The sequence below is a fragment of the Carassius auratus genome, chromosome 12, assembly GCF_003368295.1.
Source record: "Carassius auratus strain Wakin chromosome 12, ASM336829v1, whole genome shotgun sequence".
NCBI lineage: Eukaryota > Metazoa > Chordata > Actinopteri > Cypriniformes > Cyprinidae > Carassius > Carassius auratus.
In genome coordinates this window covers 6,711,606-6,729,737 of record NC_039254.1, presented here as the reverse complement: position 1 = coordinate 6,729,737, position 18,132 = coordinate 6,711,606, and the positions used below count along the sequence as shown (strand labels likewise).

General features: G+C 36.1%; 1 protein-coding gene across 1 annotated transcript; it reads right to left on the bottom strand.

Annotated features, from left to right (window-relative positions):
* Positions 1-656: 656 nt before the first annotated feature.
* Positions 657-17,143, bottom strand: LOC113111636 (unconventional myosin-XVB). Its single transcript, XM_026276581.1, has 42 exons — positions 17,009-17,143; positions 15,490-15,552; positions 15,251-15,308; positions 14,481-14,605; positions 14,266-14,361; positions 13,927-14,162; positions 13,536-13,705; positions 13,295-13,367; positions 12,397-12,570; positions 12,188-12,306; positions 11,915-11,985; positions 11,357-11,435; positions 10,804-10,896; positions 10,588-10,718; positions 10,263-10,505; positions 10,101-10,179; positions 9,900-10,010; positions 9,623-9,779; positions 9,266-9,356; positions 8,954-9,164; positions 7,897-8,012; positions 7,734-7,793; positions 7,533-7,608; positions 7,312-7,427; positions 7,098-7,216; positions 6,276-6,417; positions 5,741-5,852; positions 4,971-5,322; positions 4,843-4,888; positions 4,675-4,747; positions 3,986-4,062; positions 3,826-3,902; positions 3,537-3,667; positions 3,318-3,412; positions 3,152-3,229; positions 2,973-3,069; positions 2,671-2,819; positions 2,022-2,146; positions 1,751-1,884; positions 1,531-1,664; positions 1,303-1,440; positions 657-1,192 (listed from the first exon to the last, which is right to left on the bottom strand). The coding sequence occupies exons 2-42, from the start codon at positions 15,490-15,492 to the stop codon at positions 1,097-1,099; spliced, it is 4,863 nt and encodes a 1,620-aa protein (XP_026132366.1). The 5' UTR covers positions 15,493-15,552; positions 17,009-17,143; the 3' UTR covers positions 657-1,096.
* Positions 17,144-18,132: the final 989 nt, after the last annotated feature.

Here is an 18,132-nt window from a genome sequence, read left to right as displayed (position 1 = left end):
TAGATAAGATCAATTGGGGAAAAAATCATGGCTATTACCTTGTAAATGTTGTGTCCCCGACAATGTAAAAGAAATACATTTAAAATTATTAGCATAATATATAACTCACAAATGAGATTTAGACATTGATTTAACTTTGTGTGATATATTCTGTTATTTTTCTCATTGTAAACATAACATAGATTACATAGGTAATGTATTTATTTTATTGGGAAAATACTACATTCAGAAAATGTAAAATTTCTTCAACATTACCCAAATTACATAATTTACTTTGTGACATTAACTACCTCATTATAACACTAAAAAATATAACACCAAAAGAAAAGTGTCAAATTTGTGAAACTGTATTATGATCTGCTGAATGTTATGCAATTTGATTTAGTACCTCTGTAATTCTTGTTTTATTTATTTATTCTTTCTATATGATTTCTGTATTCATAATGTCAGTTAGTTTATTCTTGTTTATACTTGCTAAAATAAATCACATTTGATGTCATATAGTATTTATAATAAATGCATATTTATAAATATCCCTATTTAAATATGTTTCTGCATGAAAATGGAAAGAAAAATATTTTCTCCGTTTTCTGACAGGAGCCATATCAGTGATATTTACTGAAAAATAATGAAAACCACACTTCAGAAGACATTTTACACTTTAATAGTTTAACATCTGTACTCACTTATTAGTTTTCTTTTATTCAGAGGCAGATAATTAAACATAATTGTAACACATATACACAATATAGGTTAACCTTACAATAAATATAATCACAAATCATTCCCATTTGTTGGTATAATATCATCATGATGCTAAATTAAACAAAAAAAAATCATTATTATTCATTCCAAACAGTTCAAAATGTCATGATATTTTTATAGAAAATTGTACTGTATACATCTTTCTTGCAGTATCTTTACACCCCTAAAAAACCTTGTCTACTGCATATTGAATTAAACACTTTGTAAGCATTAACCTTGATTTTACACAAACATTTGTACATCTTTTTTAAATAAAACGACTGGCAGGAGACATATTTGAACTTTAGAGTAAGTCATGGGATATTAGGGGAAGTTTGCATATGTTGGTTGTTTAATGTGGCGTTGCGGAGCGACTGGACAAACTACCGTAGGAGGGTTTCACCACTTCTTCCATAATCACTGCAATGGTGTGGCACAGCTCTTTCGCCTGAGAGACACCAGAGATCAATAAAAGACCATTAACCATAACCAAATATCAATAAGTCCAGCTCTTGAAAATGACAACATGTATATTGTATACATCATCTACATACGAACCTGCTTTAGACTGAAGCTGATAGTCCTTGGTTGAGTCTGGCCACTAAAACTGATCTCAACGGATGGCAGCTTGTCTTTTTTGGGACGGATTGAGCGCAAGGACTGCACATCCTCCATAGACATCGTCAAACACACGTTCTGCAAAGTTTGTGATTGTTTAGATATGGTTATGGTATAAACACACAGTCAAGATCAAAGCATCATGGGAACTGAACTGGAGGGTCATACCTGTGATTTGGGATCAAGGATTTTGATAAATTCATGGTTGACTGCGATCAGGGAGGGAGAGGGGCAGCTGCGATGACTTACTTTCTGAGCGGTGAAGACATCGAATCCAAAGGAAGGCAGCATACTGACACTTTCTGGAAAGTTAAAGGGTTTGTTTATATGGATATAAGGACGTGGAGTCAATAAATGAAATGGTTTACCAGCAGGTTTGCTCACTCACTGATAAAGCGAGCTTTTGCATCAAGATGGCTGAGGGGGCCTAAAGTAGAAAACTGTGCCCGTATAGTAGCAAGAAGTCTTTCATCATTGGAGTTGAGCTGATCCATGCGGGGCAGGTATTGCTTTACCTCAGCACTGAAGATGAAAATTGATTACATGTAAAGATGTGATGACATGTAAACAATGATTTGACTGTCAGCTGAAATGACGGAAAAGTTTCACTGAAAGGTTTAGGGATGAAAAAAAAAAATGTTTGGGATATATCAAATTACTTGGAGGGTAGATCAGTCAGCCCAAGTGCAAGGTGTTGAAGAGCGGTCAACTCTGCCACCTGCTGGTAGACTGTAGCACTGTTCGTGGGCAGCAACAGCTTCCCTCCCAGATAGTTAGCCAGAAGCTGAAAAACATTAGATCCATCATACAGTACATGAAAATGAATTGTAGGTTGGTAAGATTTTTAAGAGTATAATACATTTGATTTTAATAAAAGTAAAACGCTTATGCTCCTCAAAGCTACATTTATTTAATCCAAAATACAGTAAAAATAGTAATATTGCGAAATATTATTGCGATTTATTTTTGTGATGGCAAAGCTGAATTCAGCATATTTCACTTAAGAGTAATACGCTGATTTGGTGTTCAGAAAACATTTCTCATTTACAATATTTTCATATAGAATTGGAATCTGGATTATCTGATGAATCAACTGTTGCGTTTCGTTAAAATAATTGTTTTTAAATCTTCTGTAGCGCTATACACCAAACTTTAGAATTGTAGTGTATCAATTTGATTTTAACAATAGTGTATACAGTACATTTCAAGATGTATATCTTGGATATTCATTCATGTAAACCAGGGGTTGTGTTGTTATAACTTTAATATTTGACATAATAATGAATTCTAAAGTGAAGTTTTTCGTACCAGCTGGTAGTGGAACTCCAGATAAAGATCATTGCTGAACTGCATGGGCTGTTTCCAGATTATTCGATGAAAGGAGAGGGAGATGGAGCCATCATCCAGCAGGAAGTCAAAAAGATACTCATCGGCGTGAATTGGTCGATTCACATCACCTAAAGAGGGGGATTCGTAGTAAAGAAAGTATGACATACTGGAAAAAGAAATCTTAGCTTTGAATAAAAGCGTCTGCTAAATGCATAACTGTAAATGTAATGATATGTGAATGTGTGTTCAAGTGTGCATAAGAGTGATTAGAGATATCTTACCCCCCTTCTTAGTGGCATGGATGGAGAACTCCTTCACTTCTACTGAATTTATGACGCCCATCTCAGCACAAAATTCTTGTAGCACCTCAAATGCGACCTACAGAAAAGCAAAAAAGCACTACATGTAAACAACAGGTTATCTGCATAGAAGGAAAATAGAACGAGCGGTCCTCACTTACACTAAAGCTGCGAATCTTGCAGGTAAATTCGATTCCACCAGGCATTTTTATGGGCAACCGCCGGGAGTTCCTCCCAGCCTGCGGAGCAGAGAATACAAGTTCACATACCTTCATACCTGCTCTGTTTAGCATCTTTTCTTTTCTTTTCTCATGTGTCTTCACTTACCAAAATGGCCTCCATCTCTGAATGTGAAGGGATATGTCTGCGTCCTCCGAAACGGAGTGATCGTCTGAGATTCTTCAAACACACACTTGCCAGTTCTGTAAACAATTATTATATTCACATAACCGAATGCAAACACAAAAAAAGCTATTCTTGATACAATTAGGTGAACATAACTTTCTAATCATATAGTATAGCAAAATCCACAAGTGAATACTGTACCTTGAAAAGGATGGTTGGCATCCTGAACGATGGTCTCCAGGTGGAGGGTGCAATATGGCAGGAGAGTGTTGGAACATGGGAAGAATCCGGTCACCAGATTGAACAAACGCCAGCCACGGGTACAGCTCTCCCTACGAAATCAGCAAATTAAATGCACATTCAAAAATCTAGGGCTGGTAAAGTTTCAGAATTCTTTAATGTGTCCTACCAAGAATAATAATAATAAAAAAACATTTACTGGCCACAATCTTTTGAATGGTAGTGTACTGTACATATAGTATTTACTCACTTCACTGGGTTTTTTGTGGTCTGCTTGATGACCTGACAGTAGATCTCATCTCTGAGGAACTCCTTCTCTTTTCCCAACTAAACCAAAACAAACTGTCATGAAACAGATATCAAAATTCTCTCAAAATAAAATATGCTGTCCATTTGGAGGGAACGCTTACCTGCAAAATGGAGTTAACACAGTCACTCTCTGTCTGATTTTTCTTCATAGGCTGATCCATCATAAACTGCATCAAAACTACAAAGAGACTGCTGGGTAAAATACTTTAAATGGAATGGAATCAGATTCATTCTGATTGGTCAATCTGTGATCAAATATTTTGGGTTAAAAACGACAACTAAATATAATGACCAGTTTCCCAGGTAAACAATTGTATATAGTCATATTAGTTTTTTTAAGGCATTTTTAATCTTTTAATTTAAAGTCATTATTTTAAATGACATATAGATTAATTAAATTTTTAATTTATGTAATGTATTATGTATTAAGTGGGATAATGTACAGTTATACACTATAAAAAAAAGTTGCTGCCTTAATTTTCTTTTTAAGTACAATCAATTGCAAGTCATTTTAACTTGTATTACATTAAACTGACTTAAAAACATGAGTTGAATCTTAAGTTCTTAAGTATCTTATGTTGAATAACTTATTTTAAAAATTTTAAAATTGCTTAACTTATAAGTAAACCCTTTTACCACTTTTATCACCTTACCAAACTTGACCTCTTTGCTTCTTGGGTTCTGATTTTATTTTACATGACCCACTGACTGCACAGTATCCCAGTGAACCAAATTTTTTTTCAGTTCTAATCGGTGAACTTACAGTTTTTCAGTACATTTGGTAACATACCCATGAAGTTTTGAGTCCCAAGACGATTGAGATCAGTGTCTGAGAAAAGGATCAATGATTCCTGAATAGGATTCTAATAAACGAAAACACAGTAAACAAAAATGATTAAAAAAACGTATTAAAATCCCAGCATGCATTGAGTGAGAGGCTAAGATAATGCATACGTACTGGAGTGTGTTCCACCATCTCATTAGGACTTTTGTCTTTGTTTTGTCTGAAAATAAGAAAAATAAATCAATGTCAAGTGGCGTTTGTGGAGTATGGAGCAAACCCCTCCGCTTTCCAGAAGATTTCACCTGCTGGAAGCAACTGTGAAGAACTTCCTGGCAAATTCAGTCATGATATACAGCTGATGATCTGATTCAGATCTCACGTCAGCGCTGTATACGCTGCTAGCCACTGAGCGGGCAACAGGGGGGTTGGACACAACGCTATTAGCAGGTATGATGGTCACAGGGCCATTGACAGGCGTGTTGGTGACAGGAATATTGGCTGGTACACTGGTGGAGGAGCCAGTGAGTCTCATACTCTTTTTCCGTTCAAGCTGCCGCTCCATGTTGCTGCTGTGGTAGTCTGGTGGGGCACAAGGCTGAGTGACATCCACTGGGAAGAGTCCAGAACGGCCCCCGTTGGAACCAAACATCCATCCTGCAAAGTAAAAAAACAAAAACAAATAGCAAATCTCTTTTAGATTTTATTCTGTATTACTTATTCATTTACAAATGTGATAATCAATATACAAACATGTCACACTTTTGCTTTTTTTTTTTTAAACAATGCACTAAATGTTCTTCCTAAAAAATATGTGTCCTGGGAAATAACACTTGTGCCATGTCACTGCTGATCGGCCTAACATCTGTAAACTGCCTAAATTAATCTAATCATATCTTTAGTGTATTAACAAATTAGAAAGCTGGTTTTAATTGTCAGATTAACGTTTGGATTAACCAATGTTTTTTTGAACATGTTATGATTTTGTCGCTAGTAGCATAGACATTTCACATATTCAAGGTAAAGTTTAAGGAGATCCACAATCTGAAATGGTTTTCTCAAGTTTTCTTCTCACCGTCCTTGAGGCCGTCCATGTTGAGGATTTTGATGACATCACCTCTGTGAAAGTTCAGCAAGCTCTTGTCATCTGTCACATAGCTTTTCACAGCAATCACATAGTCTGAGTTCTGTAAGATAGGATAAGTAAAGATAAGGTAAGATTAACATTTATTATTATTTTTTTTATTTTTTTTGAGAATTTTGAAATGAAAACAATGCACAATAATAGTTAATGTCATGGTTAAAGTCAACATGAAACCACAACCCGTTTTACTTGTTATAGTGGAATAAAAATAAACGTGGTGGGGTTTAATTGTTTCAATGAAAAAAAGGTTTTGCATATCAGGATGGAGGTGGTTGAAGGAGAAGGGTTGAGAAATTGAAAAACAGAGCCAGAGTTGTTTCAGAGACTGAGCAATTTGTGTTTTTTCCTATGAACAAAATGTACTGCATTAACCATTCCTTATAAGACCATGAAAGTAAACAGGGTCAGGTATGGTGACTTTAAATGAAAATGAAAGCTACATATGTTAAGAGTAGTATCACAGCACCGTAATCAGCTCCATGAGGAAGAGATGAATCACAGCAGCGATCTGTGGTGCCTGTCGAGACTGAAGCTCTAACTCTTCACTACTCAAAGAGATCACGACTTTTTCAGCCCCTTGCTGCTGTACTGACAACACCTGTGAAAAACTGAACAGTAGAAACATATGGTTATATAAACTACAACACTATACAATATTAGATACAACTGTTCAGTTGTTTAGGGTCAATCGTTTTTTTTTTTGTTTTTTTTTAAAGAAAATAATACTTTTATTCCGCAAGGAATAGCTCTTGGCAGCAAAGACATTTGTAATGTTACAAAAATAAATGTAAAACTTTCTATTTATCTATTTTTTATTCTATTATCTATATTTATTGTATTTAACATTTCTATTTATCAAAGAATCTTGAAAAAAAAGTATATTGTGTTCTCCAAAAAAATATTAACCCTACATTTTAATATCAACAGCTATTTTCATCATTGCTAATAAAACAAAATTTTTCCTAATTAATTAGCTGATTTGGTGCTGTTTTCTGAAGGATCATAACTAATGGCTACTAAAAAATCAACTTTGTCATTACAGGAATTATTTCATGTTTAAAAGTTTTAAAACAGAAAACAATTATTTAAAATTTTAACGATAATTTTTAATACATTTACAACACTATGTAAATTTGGGCACTCCAGCAGTTAATAAACAGAACTGCATGCATCCAGCGGAAGAACATTCTAACCGGAGCTACTTCTCCAAGTTTAAGTCTATTTTGCTAATTTTGAACACAGAAAAAGTGACATAGTGTTGCTTTAACACAACATGTTTAGCCTGTACCTGTAGCTGTGCAGGAGTCTGAGGTGTTTAGGGTTTATGCCTGAAGCTTTGGCCACTTTCAGCAGTCTGATTCCTCTGTGTGACACTCCCAGGATCTGAGCATCTCCTCCATTCCCCACCTGTTAAAGCACACACGCAAAAACATTTCAGAGTGCTTAACACATTTCTGTATGCATGTTTATGCGCATTACGTAAGCAAAGCCAAGTATTTCACCTTCACATTAAAAAGACGTGCAAAGTAATTAGACCAGTTGTCTCTTGCTGCCATGACAATTCTTTTCTTCAGGGTGTCATCTAGTGAATTGATACTGGTTCCGATATGGAAGCTTGCTAGTAAGAGAAACACACAGAGACTAGCTGAATTGTACATAATAGCTTAACTGAATTATTATTAGATTGATACATTGTAAAAAAAAAAACCAGCATCTTTCATACCCAAAAGATCTTTCATTTTACGCCTTTCCTCGCGTGTAATCCTCAGACAAGAATCCGAGTAAGTGTCTCGCATGATCTGCAGTTTACAAAAACAGTAGATAATGTGTGGCCCAGAATTTGATGTATACAAACTAACGTCAAATACATTGATTTTGAAACTTTGCCTTGTTGATCAAATCTAATGCTATGATTGCTACTGACCTGCTCACAGAGTAAATTAAGAATGTATGGGTGGTTGAATTTTTCCCTGGGATAAAACAGCTGTGTACAAGAAAACACAAATAGATTGAGGATACTTAAGTTAGCCAGAAGCAGCCATGATACCCTTTGGGGGATTCACATAAAACTCTCTCGACTTCGTTACCTCCTTGCGCAGGAAGAGTTTGCCAGGCATACTGGGGTAAGAAAAGTGAACGCTGGCAGAGAATCTGTGCAACTGGGAGCGAACACTCTCCTCCTCAACCATCTTGTTGAACTGATCTTTAGGAACACATAAAGGATAAGAAATCATTTTACCTTAATGTTTGAAATGTAGAGATTAAAATCTTCACAGCTTTCTTCAAATTTTCATACGTATATCTAACTTTTAAATGTATATGTAACACTGGACTTCAAAGTCATTTTTTATTGAGATTTATACATAATCTTAAAAATAATTAAATAATCTTTTATCCTTTTTTTTAGGTTAGGACAACATTTGGAAAATCTGGAAATTTAGCAATGCATCTAACTCATAAAAAATGTAGTTTTGATATATTTACCGTATAGGAAGTGTACAAAATATCTTCATGGAACATTGGCATAAAAAAAAGAGTGGTTTTGTGCTCCAGGGTCACAAGTGTTACAAATTAAAGTTTTTATGATCCATCTATCCAAATATCCCCAAGACAACACATTTGCTTAAAAAATAAATAATAATAATTTTGCAGTTTTTCTATTAGACATGAAAAAAACTGAATAAATATTTAAATGGTTTTTTATTACTTAATTGTTATGCATAAAAATATAAAACCAGATAAAAATGTTATCAGTTAATAAATAATAATCTTAATAAATAACTAGTTTTTCAACATCTAGAATATTTTGATTAAAGGAAGAAAAAAATGAAACACCTTAATAATTTCTTATTAATTTGTAACATTTCTTAATAAACTGCCAGTTTTCAACAGCTGGAATATTTTAAATACAGAAAAAGTATTGTCAGTTTTTCATTTTAATGCATAGTACCTGGCAGCATTATAAAAATTACAACATCCGTTCAAACCTAAAAAGTAGCAAATTATTTCATTTCATCTCATGTTCAGTTAATTGTGCTAATTATAATTAAAGAAAATGAACTAACACAATTTCAATTATACTTGACGTACTATGTGTATACAGTATATATTAGAAATGACCCCTATATATAAGATGTCACTTACTAGGAACAGGAGGAGGCATTGCTGGTGGGTCGGGGATGTTGGGAGGTGGAGGAGGGATGGGCTCACGAGCTCGAGGCAAAGCATGTGTACGCTGTGAGCCGAAGAGATCAGCTAGTGAACGCTGCTTCTGCCTCATATCATTAGAGATTTCACGAGGGCGTTGGGACTCAGGCAGCTGAGGGGGTGAAGGAGGCTTCTGTTCCCACTGTTTCTGAAGCACAAAAAAAGATTCATGGTGAACATTTGCATCCTTGAGCTCAAAAAGTCTAAAACACTAGATTATGGCATGTCACTCAGGTCGGTATCATCTACCTTCTGGTTAGAGACAGGTCCCTGAGATTTGAGAATGGCCAGTGCCTCTTCTTTGGGGTCATTTTTCTTTACAAAATGCTTGGCCGGAACCCTGGGAAGATCAAAGTCCACATTATTCCTCCATTTACGGTTTGTGAATCACTCCAAGTGAAAAGGTCGAAGCAACATAATATTATGCAAGTGATCAGTAACAGCAGAGTTTGCATTAAGTCAATATGAATCACAATTAACAACCCATTTGACTTCCGTAGTGACACACTTGATTTGATCCATTGGGGATTCAATGGATCATGAAAAGTGGTCTCTAGGTGGAGCAAGCTATTGCTTTACAACAATTCATGTCAATTCTTGGCCCACCTGACAGGCTGGAAGGCTTTAGGCTCTGGAGAGGGCCGGCTCTGGTACCGCTTGATGATCTCTCTAATGTTACTAGTAGGTTCTGGTTTGGGAGATGTGGGCTCTGGAGATTCTGGTTCAGGTGTTCGGATGTTAGGAGGTTCTGGGAGTGGTTTCACTGTGTGAAGAATGGTTTATACATTTTAAGACACATTATAATCTTAGAAGACTATGGAAACATTTGTATGAATTTAAATAAAGACCACAATGAAAAACGGTCTTGTGAAAAACATCTGACCTTCAGTCTTTACTGGTGGAGGTGATTTGGGTTGGGTCACCTCCGGCGGAGAGGCGTATATCAGTGGTTTAGCAACCTTTGGCGCTGACTTCGGGCGTACTTCTGATGTTCCTGAGATGCATAAAGATAGTGAAAATCTGATCTTTCATGCAGTCTTATTTTAGCCAGTTTAAGGATTCTGATTAGACAGCGTGTACTCACCGATCTTTTGAAAAAAATTCCTCTTATCCTGAAAGGACCCTTGATCTTCTGGGGCCCTGAGATCCACCTCTGCCTCGGGCTGTGCCTTACAGAACAAATTAAGTAATTGCAAGTGAAAAACATACGGTTGAAGAAAACACAGGCACTGATCATTTCCTGTACCTCTGGGTTGCGGGGCTTTGGGAGTGTCTCTGGGGCTTTTTTGGGGGCCTGAGGAACGTTTTTTTTTTCCTGGGGCCGGCTTCGGGGTTTGGGTGAGGGTGAGCGTGAAGGTGAACGTGCACGTGGAGGAGAGCGCCGCCGCTGACGTGGTGACTGTCTCTTTGACTCTCTCTCGCGTTTCCGCATCTCTTCCTGCTGCTGCTTCTGGGACAGTGTCATCGCCTGCATTGTCATCTGCTGAGCCTATAGGGGAAAATAGATTTATCTCTCTACTTTATGTTGAATGGACTCATGTTACAAATTTAAGACCATAACAATGTTATACCAGAAGCAGAGCCTGTTGATTGATAAAGTCCTGCTGCTGAGAACCCAGCAGCTGCTGTGAGTTGATGGCCGGAGGTGCAGCATGCATGGCTTGTGGCATGGCTTGTGGCATGGCAGTTGGCATCATCATAGCTACGTCCAAAACAAGCAGTAGGAAGAGGGTCAGAATTTAACAGTTTATGTTAGCAGAGAAGCACAACATCAGCAGGATGCTTACGTTGCATGGGTTGCATCATGGGCATAGTAGGCATCATGTTCGGCATCATTGGTGTGGCACCATAGCCAGCCATGGCGGGATTCATTGGCATTCCTAAATTATATGGGGAGATCGCAAAATAAAATCCAATGTCAGGTCCAAAATAAATGTCAGGTATTATTTTAAATATTTAAATAAATAAAACAATAATTTATGTTAAAACGACTGGATGTTAAATTACAAATAAATTACATTAACTAAAAATGCAAACTAAATTATATTATATATATTTATTCATACATTTATTGATAGTCATTGTATACTCTGATCATTGTTGGTTCTATTAAAAATAGCTTGTGATGTTCCTCATTTGTAAATGGCTTTTGATAAACAAGTCTTCTAAATATAAATACAATAAATATTCTGTAAATAAAGTGTTTAAATTCAGCAATCTTATTTGTTACCATGAAAATGGATCATTTTTATCAGCATTACATTGGCTTCACTGCTCTCTAAATATCTGGAGCACGATCGATCGATCACTACACACTAATTAAACAGACACAAACTGTACCTGCTCCGGTGTACATGCCGGGCATCATACCTCCGCCTCCCCTCATTCTGCGATTCAGCATGGCCATCCGTTCAAAGTCCTATCAATAAAAAACCGAATAAAAATGCAGATAGTACGACCTCAGGCCAGCCCTCAGAGATAAAAGGCAATGCAAGTAGATCTCAGAGTTAATAAGTGCCAAAGCTATGTAATCTTTGCTGGCTTAATAAATGTTAACAGCATATCCGTGTAGCCTAGTGATAAGCACATGGGCTCTGACATGTTGAGCTGTGTTGCTCTTGCATGTGACATGAGTTTGAGTCATGACTCCTGTTCCAACTCTATAAATGTAAATAATATATATATTATATATATATATATATATAAATGTCAATTTATTAAAAGAAAGGCAACATAAGCACACTTATAGTTTGCTAAAAATCCACAGATTTTTATTTACTCTAAACAGATATGTTGCTGTAAAATAATGACTATTATTAATGGTGAATTTAAAGTAGCTGCCAGTTTGACTATAAACTGTACAATAATGTTTATATATTTGAACTGGATGATACTGACCGGAGGACCCTGATCAAACACAGAATCAAAGAGGTCATCAACATAAGCATCCATCTGTCGACCTCGAGATCCTGAAAGAAAGATTGTTTCAGGAGTGTCCTTTATAAAGTCAGAGTGAAACAGTCATTTTATTTACTCTACAGGGAGAGCCGCTTCCCAGCCCTCATACTTTAGCTTTCATTTACTGTGATTTCTTTTATCGTCCCTCTGCAAATCTATGCAACAGATCATGACTCAGAATTTCCTGTCTGTTTCCTATGATTGGACACTCACCCTGGGATGTGGAAGAGGGTTCATAGGTGTCCCATGAGGACGCTTCAAAGGAGGGGAAACCAGGGGCTTGCATGGAGGGAGCAGGTGGTATGAAGTCATCCAGGTCGGTGGTTGCCATACTGAAAAAAAGACATAATGGATTAAAAAGCAGTAATTTCGCCGTTTTCTTTTTGAATGAACTGTCAGCACTGAGCTCTATAGAGCCGTACCTGTCGCCTGTGTTGCTAAAGAAGTAATCGGTTTGAGCGGATGGGTGACCCAGAGGCACATCAGCCTCCACTCCAGCCAAGAGATCCATTACAAAATCACAGCCAGCCAGGTCAGTCCAGCCCTCCCCAGCCAGCAGAGACAGAGACCAGCCCCGTGTAGCTTCTTTCAGACCCCTGAGAGAGAAACAATATGACATTAAGAAGTATTGGTGAATCTCACAAAAATAACTAGAACTAAACAACTAAATAAATTACATATGAAATAATTCTGTTGTATATGCTGCATATTGAATTGCAATTTTAAAATAAAATCAATTACTATTTAATATTACACTTAATATAAATGTAAAATAGTTAAACTGATTTAAATTACAATTTGCCAACTAATTATTTAGTATATAATTACGTGTAATTTATAGTATTTATTAAACATATAATAATTGAATGAACTTAATTATTAAACATCTTACTGACCCCAAACTTTTAAACAGCAGTGTATATTCAAATGTCAACAAACTCAGTGACTGATTCATTTAAAAAAGTCAGGGAATGCCTTTCAGCATCTTGATTTTCTGTTCAAATGCACTTTTACATGGAGAATATATATACAATATATAAACACAATGATTTCAAATATAATAATTCAATTTAAATAGCATACTACAATTATTCTGTCGGTCAAATATGTCACAAAATAACCTAGAAAGCCAGAATGAAGCTTTTATTAATGCTATTTTAAATAAATAAACACATACACATATAATATAATTTTGTTGCATTATGGAATAAAAAAAAAAAAAAAACTTGTCCAGTTTTCATGAACAAGATTTGTTTTTTTTTTTGTTTTTTTTTTGGCAAGATTCATCCACAAAAACAGACATATTTATCTATTAGCTACCTGTAGCTAAGAAGCCAAGAGGCCAATTGTTCTCCTGTGGTCCAAGACTCCGCCTCCACAGTTAACCTTTCCTCTGAAAATTAAAAACAGTCAACATCAAATAAACACCGTACTTTAATAAAACATTCAAACTCCAACATATTAATAAGAATAAATTATCTTGGAATGAACAGTGAAACTGGCAATCCAATATTCTTTGCTGAGAATCAGCCCAGTTTTCTAAGAAAGCTACAGCCCTCACCATTGAAAGTGTTAACCTCCACCACCATCTTTCCTTTCCTCTGATTGGCTGTCCACTCGAGTTGACTCGGAGGGTGCCGTCTGCAGGCCGGGGAAGGGAGCTGGAGGGATGTGAGGAGCTTGTGCTGGCACAGAGAGCGATACTCCCCTGGACCTCGGTCAGACACATACCTGACGATCATAATAAATATACATTTTATTTCTGAAGATAACCAATAGCCGTACAGACTCCTGTCTGGCCTTATTTATCTATTGATCAATATGCAATTTGATAATCTGTATAGTTTACTTAGGAAATGTAAATCTGAATAAACAACCAATGGCAATGTTATATCAATCTCCTCTCTTCCTGTTCTAAAGCCCCCTCTTTTGAGTTTGTGATAAAGACCTACTTGAGCAGGGGTTTCTCCAAGGCGGGAGAGGGTGTGAAGGCACTCAGACAGCAGGCCAGGAGCAACCAGCCCCGCAGGTCACTCTCTTCATTATCCCCGTCCCAAGTGTGGTACACCAGTTGTGCTAGAATCTCATCTCTGATGCTGGGCCGTAATTGGCTCTTCTCCACAATATAGTTCCCTAACATCTGCTCTTGCCATCCTGTCAGATCAGAGTCACCTGTGAAACGCAGGATCTAAAGGAGAACATAGATGGGGAAGGATTCATTCAAAATCCAAGATTTCATACCCAACATTTCAGTAAAGCTTTATTTCGAATTTCTGAGGTTCTGTAGTTACCAGTTTATAGATTTCTAGAGCTGTACGGGCATCATCAGGATCCAGAGGCGTCAGAGGCTTCTGAAGCGGATAACTTTGCGGCTGGCCCCATCCGTCCTAATGGAAAGGAAAACAGATAACTGCATTAAAAAATGGAAGCTATTGATTCACAGGTATGGAAATTGCTCATGAAGCGGAAGAGCACAAAACTAGGTTGAACGTTTTTTAAGTTCTACCTTTAGGACTGTGTTGGCATATTGGGAGAAAGGGTGTCTGTCAATGTCTTGGGGCAATGCGAGGTTGTGTTCTGCTTTGATCTGTGGCAGAGCTACTTCTGTTACTCCTGATCCTTGAGGACGTCCTGAGAGTCAACAATGTAAATGTGAATACAAATATGGGCACGGTTTTCCCCCAAAGCAATATAATTACTTAAAAGACTTAATTTGAGCGTGCACAATGTCAATCATTCTTAAACTGAATACTTTTATTCAGCAAAGATGCATTAAAGTAATCAAAATCGACAGTTACAAAAGATACTTATATCCATCAAAGAATCCAGAGTTATTTTAAACTGTAATAACATTTCACAATATTCCTCTTTTCACTGTATTTTTGATTAAATAAAAGCAGGTCCGGTGAGTATTAAAGACTTTTTATTTTTAAACGTAGAGTTTTGTCAAATTTCAGCTGCTGGTAAATAAAAAAAAGTAAGGAAACACCTTTAAGGATCTTGAATTCTGCTGAACAGTTTCACATGGTCAAACCATTGAAAAAATTGTGAACAGGTTGCTTTAAGAAATTGTTAATCAAAGTTACTTTGATGAAAAAAAAAAATCACATTTCACTTTAAGGCACTTTTACAAATAATGAAGGAAACGCCTTTTATAGTACTTTTACTCAAGTGTGTTTGATCTATTACTTAGATTTTTAATTGAGTAAAATGACACAGTACTTCAGTCTTCAATCTCAGTACTTTTAACTGGTTCTGAAGCATCAAGGGTCTCACCTGCTGCACTGCGTAATCTGGCCGACAGGTCTGCCGGGATCTCCAACATTCCCACATCCTTCAGGTAAAATATAGTATTTCATTCTTTAGTGTTGTTCAAAATTAACTTTTTTCACTCTGAAGTGACCAGTTAAATTATGTCCAAGTCCATAAAAGTCAGATGCTCAGAGACCTTGAGCACACAAGTCACAAAACAAAAGAAAAGAAAAAAAAAATTGATAAAAAAGATGACGTCTCACCATCTCTGAAGAGGAAGATGTCGGTTTTGCTGCTCCCTTCACTCTTGATCTATTAATATGTTCCTGATCAAATCAAAACACAATCAAAAACACAATCTAACATTAAACAAGATTAATATTAAGCCACTCTCTGGACATTTGCATATTACAGTGTTTCATTCCTTCTTGACGTTTATTTTGTAAAGCTATTCCACTCATTTATTCTATTACCTGTCCACAACATAGTATGCAAAGGTAAACAGGACTATTCTTAGCAGCTGGCCTTCTTTTATATCCTAGGAAGACCCTCCCTTAACTCGCTCCTCCCCACACAAAAGAATTACATGAAATATGAGACACCAAACCCATTTTTTATCTTATCATTTAGTATTATCATTGTGTTTGATTAGCCTTTTCTGTTTTGTGTATCACTGTTGCCAGAAAACAGTGCAGAAAATAAACCCATTGATTTTTACATACTGTAGAAACAAATCTGAGAGTGTCCTGGAGTGTTGCTTTCTTGTCTGTTCCAGTGAACTGTTTTTATATTAAACAAGTTAACTTTTATTGGACAAGCAAAAATGCTATCATACAAAATATACACGAAGCTTCTAAACCCACTGAATGAGGATCACGTCACAAACCAGTCTTACCACAAATGCATAACAAAAGTGATTTGACAGTCGAGTGCATCACAGCTGAAGAGGACATAGTCCAAACTGTATAAAACAATGAGGGGTAACAAGGAAACAGAACTGAAAGCAGCAGGTTACATAACATAACATAGAGGATCATTTAAAAAGAACTCACTACCAGTCAAAGGTTTGGATTGATTAAGTTACTGATGAACATATTTTTGTTCATAAATATAAACTGACGTTTTATGCATATTCTTTTTAATAGATCTGACAGACAAATCTCAGGACAGAGTGCCATGAACAAGCTTTAATGCAAGAACAGCTCAAATTTCATAGTCATTGTATAGATGGAAACCGATCAAACATTCAATAATAGCACTGAAAGATGATGGCATACTTTTAAGATTTGTTTACATATTTGAACTATACTAAGTATGAAATAAATGTATTTTAGATATTACTTTTTTACTAGGGCATACCAGGGAACCATTTCAAATCATCCCATGATGCACCTCATGAAGGCTGTGGAGAGTTGCCATCTAGATTTTGAGGAATCTCAAAAGCATTTGAACATGATTCCCATTTTTCCATTTTTGTTATTTAATACTTAAAAAAAAACGTTAATATTATTCCACGATATTGAAAAGAGTAGTAATAAAGGATGCATAAGTATAAGAAAATATAACATTTTTGACTGGTAGTGTAAAACCACACACAAAAAAAAAAAAAAAAAATTTAAAAGCTTTTTCCAACACATCACATTATACAAATCTTTAAGTCTTACATAACTGATATGTAATAAGATCTCTTTCTTATTTTCCGCCCTAAATTCTCTCTGTATCATTAATCTGTCTGTTTGCTATTAGCATGTGTAATATGGATAAATATTAAACACTACCTACCTAAGATGATATTAAAACAAACGTAGCCGTCCTCGTGTAAAGTGCTCCAAACACAAGAGAAGTGGAGTTTAGGTGGGTCTTTGCAGGAATGAGGGAGTAAGTGAGGAATAAAGAGAGAATCTAGGATCAAAGATGAAAGGGCAGGCAGGCAGGCATTCTTATGTGTGTACACACTCTTAAACAGCCCGTGACGCACTAGAGAGCCCAAACACGCCACATGAATCAGAGAATAAACATAACTGTATTCAAATTCATTTTTTATTTGTTGTTTTGCAATTGTGTATTGTTTTTTTTTTATTGATAAAAAATTTAAAAAAAGCAAGAAAGAATGAAAACCACCATGCTTTTTATTTAATTTGAATAAAAAGTATTACAATATTACTCATCGTACTAGGAAACTATGGGTGCCATTTTAAGAGCAATAGATTGAATTTCACAATCTCATAAATACACTCAGCACACAAACGGTCCAAAGTCCTTCCAAAGAGTAAAATACATTATAAGACTCGTGAAACATGACTAACTTGAAAATGTGTTTGACTGTCATTGCATTAGATAAAATATAAAACTGGTTGGCATGAATTAATATAATGATTACTATAACAATCCATTATTTAGAATAAGAGGAGTGAGGCTGGAATTGATTGCTTCCTATTAGCTTCCACATATTAATAATGTGGCCGTAGTTACCTAGCAATAGACCATATAGGTAAACAGTTGATATAGTGGAGTGTGTTAATTTATATATACAGTACAGATCAAAAGTTTGGACACACCTTCTCATTCAAAGAGTTTTCTTTATTTTCATGACTATGAAAACTGTAGAGTCACACCGAAGGCATCAAGGGCTATTTGAGCAAGAAGGAGAGTGATGGGGTGCTGCGCCAGATGACCTGACCTCCACAGTCACCGGACCTGAACCCAATCGAGATGGTTTAGGGGTGAGCTGGACCGCAGATAGAAGGCAAAAGGCCAACAAGTGCTAAGCATCTCTCGGGGAACTCCTTCAAGACTGTTGGAAGACCATTTCAGGTGACTACCTCTTGAAGCTCATCAAGAAAATGCCAAGAGTGTGCAAAGCAGGAATCAAAGCAAAAGGTGGCTACTTTGAAGAACCTAGAATA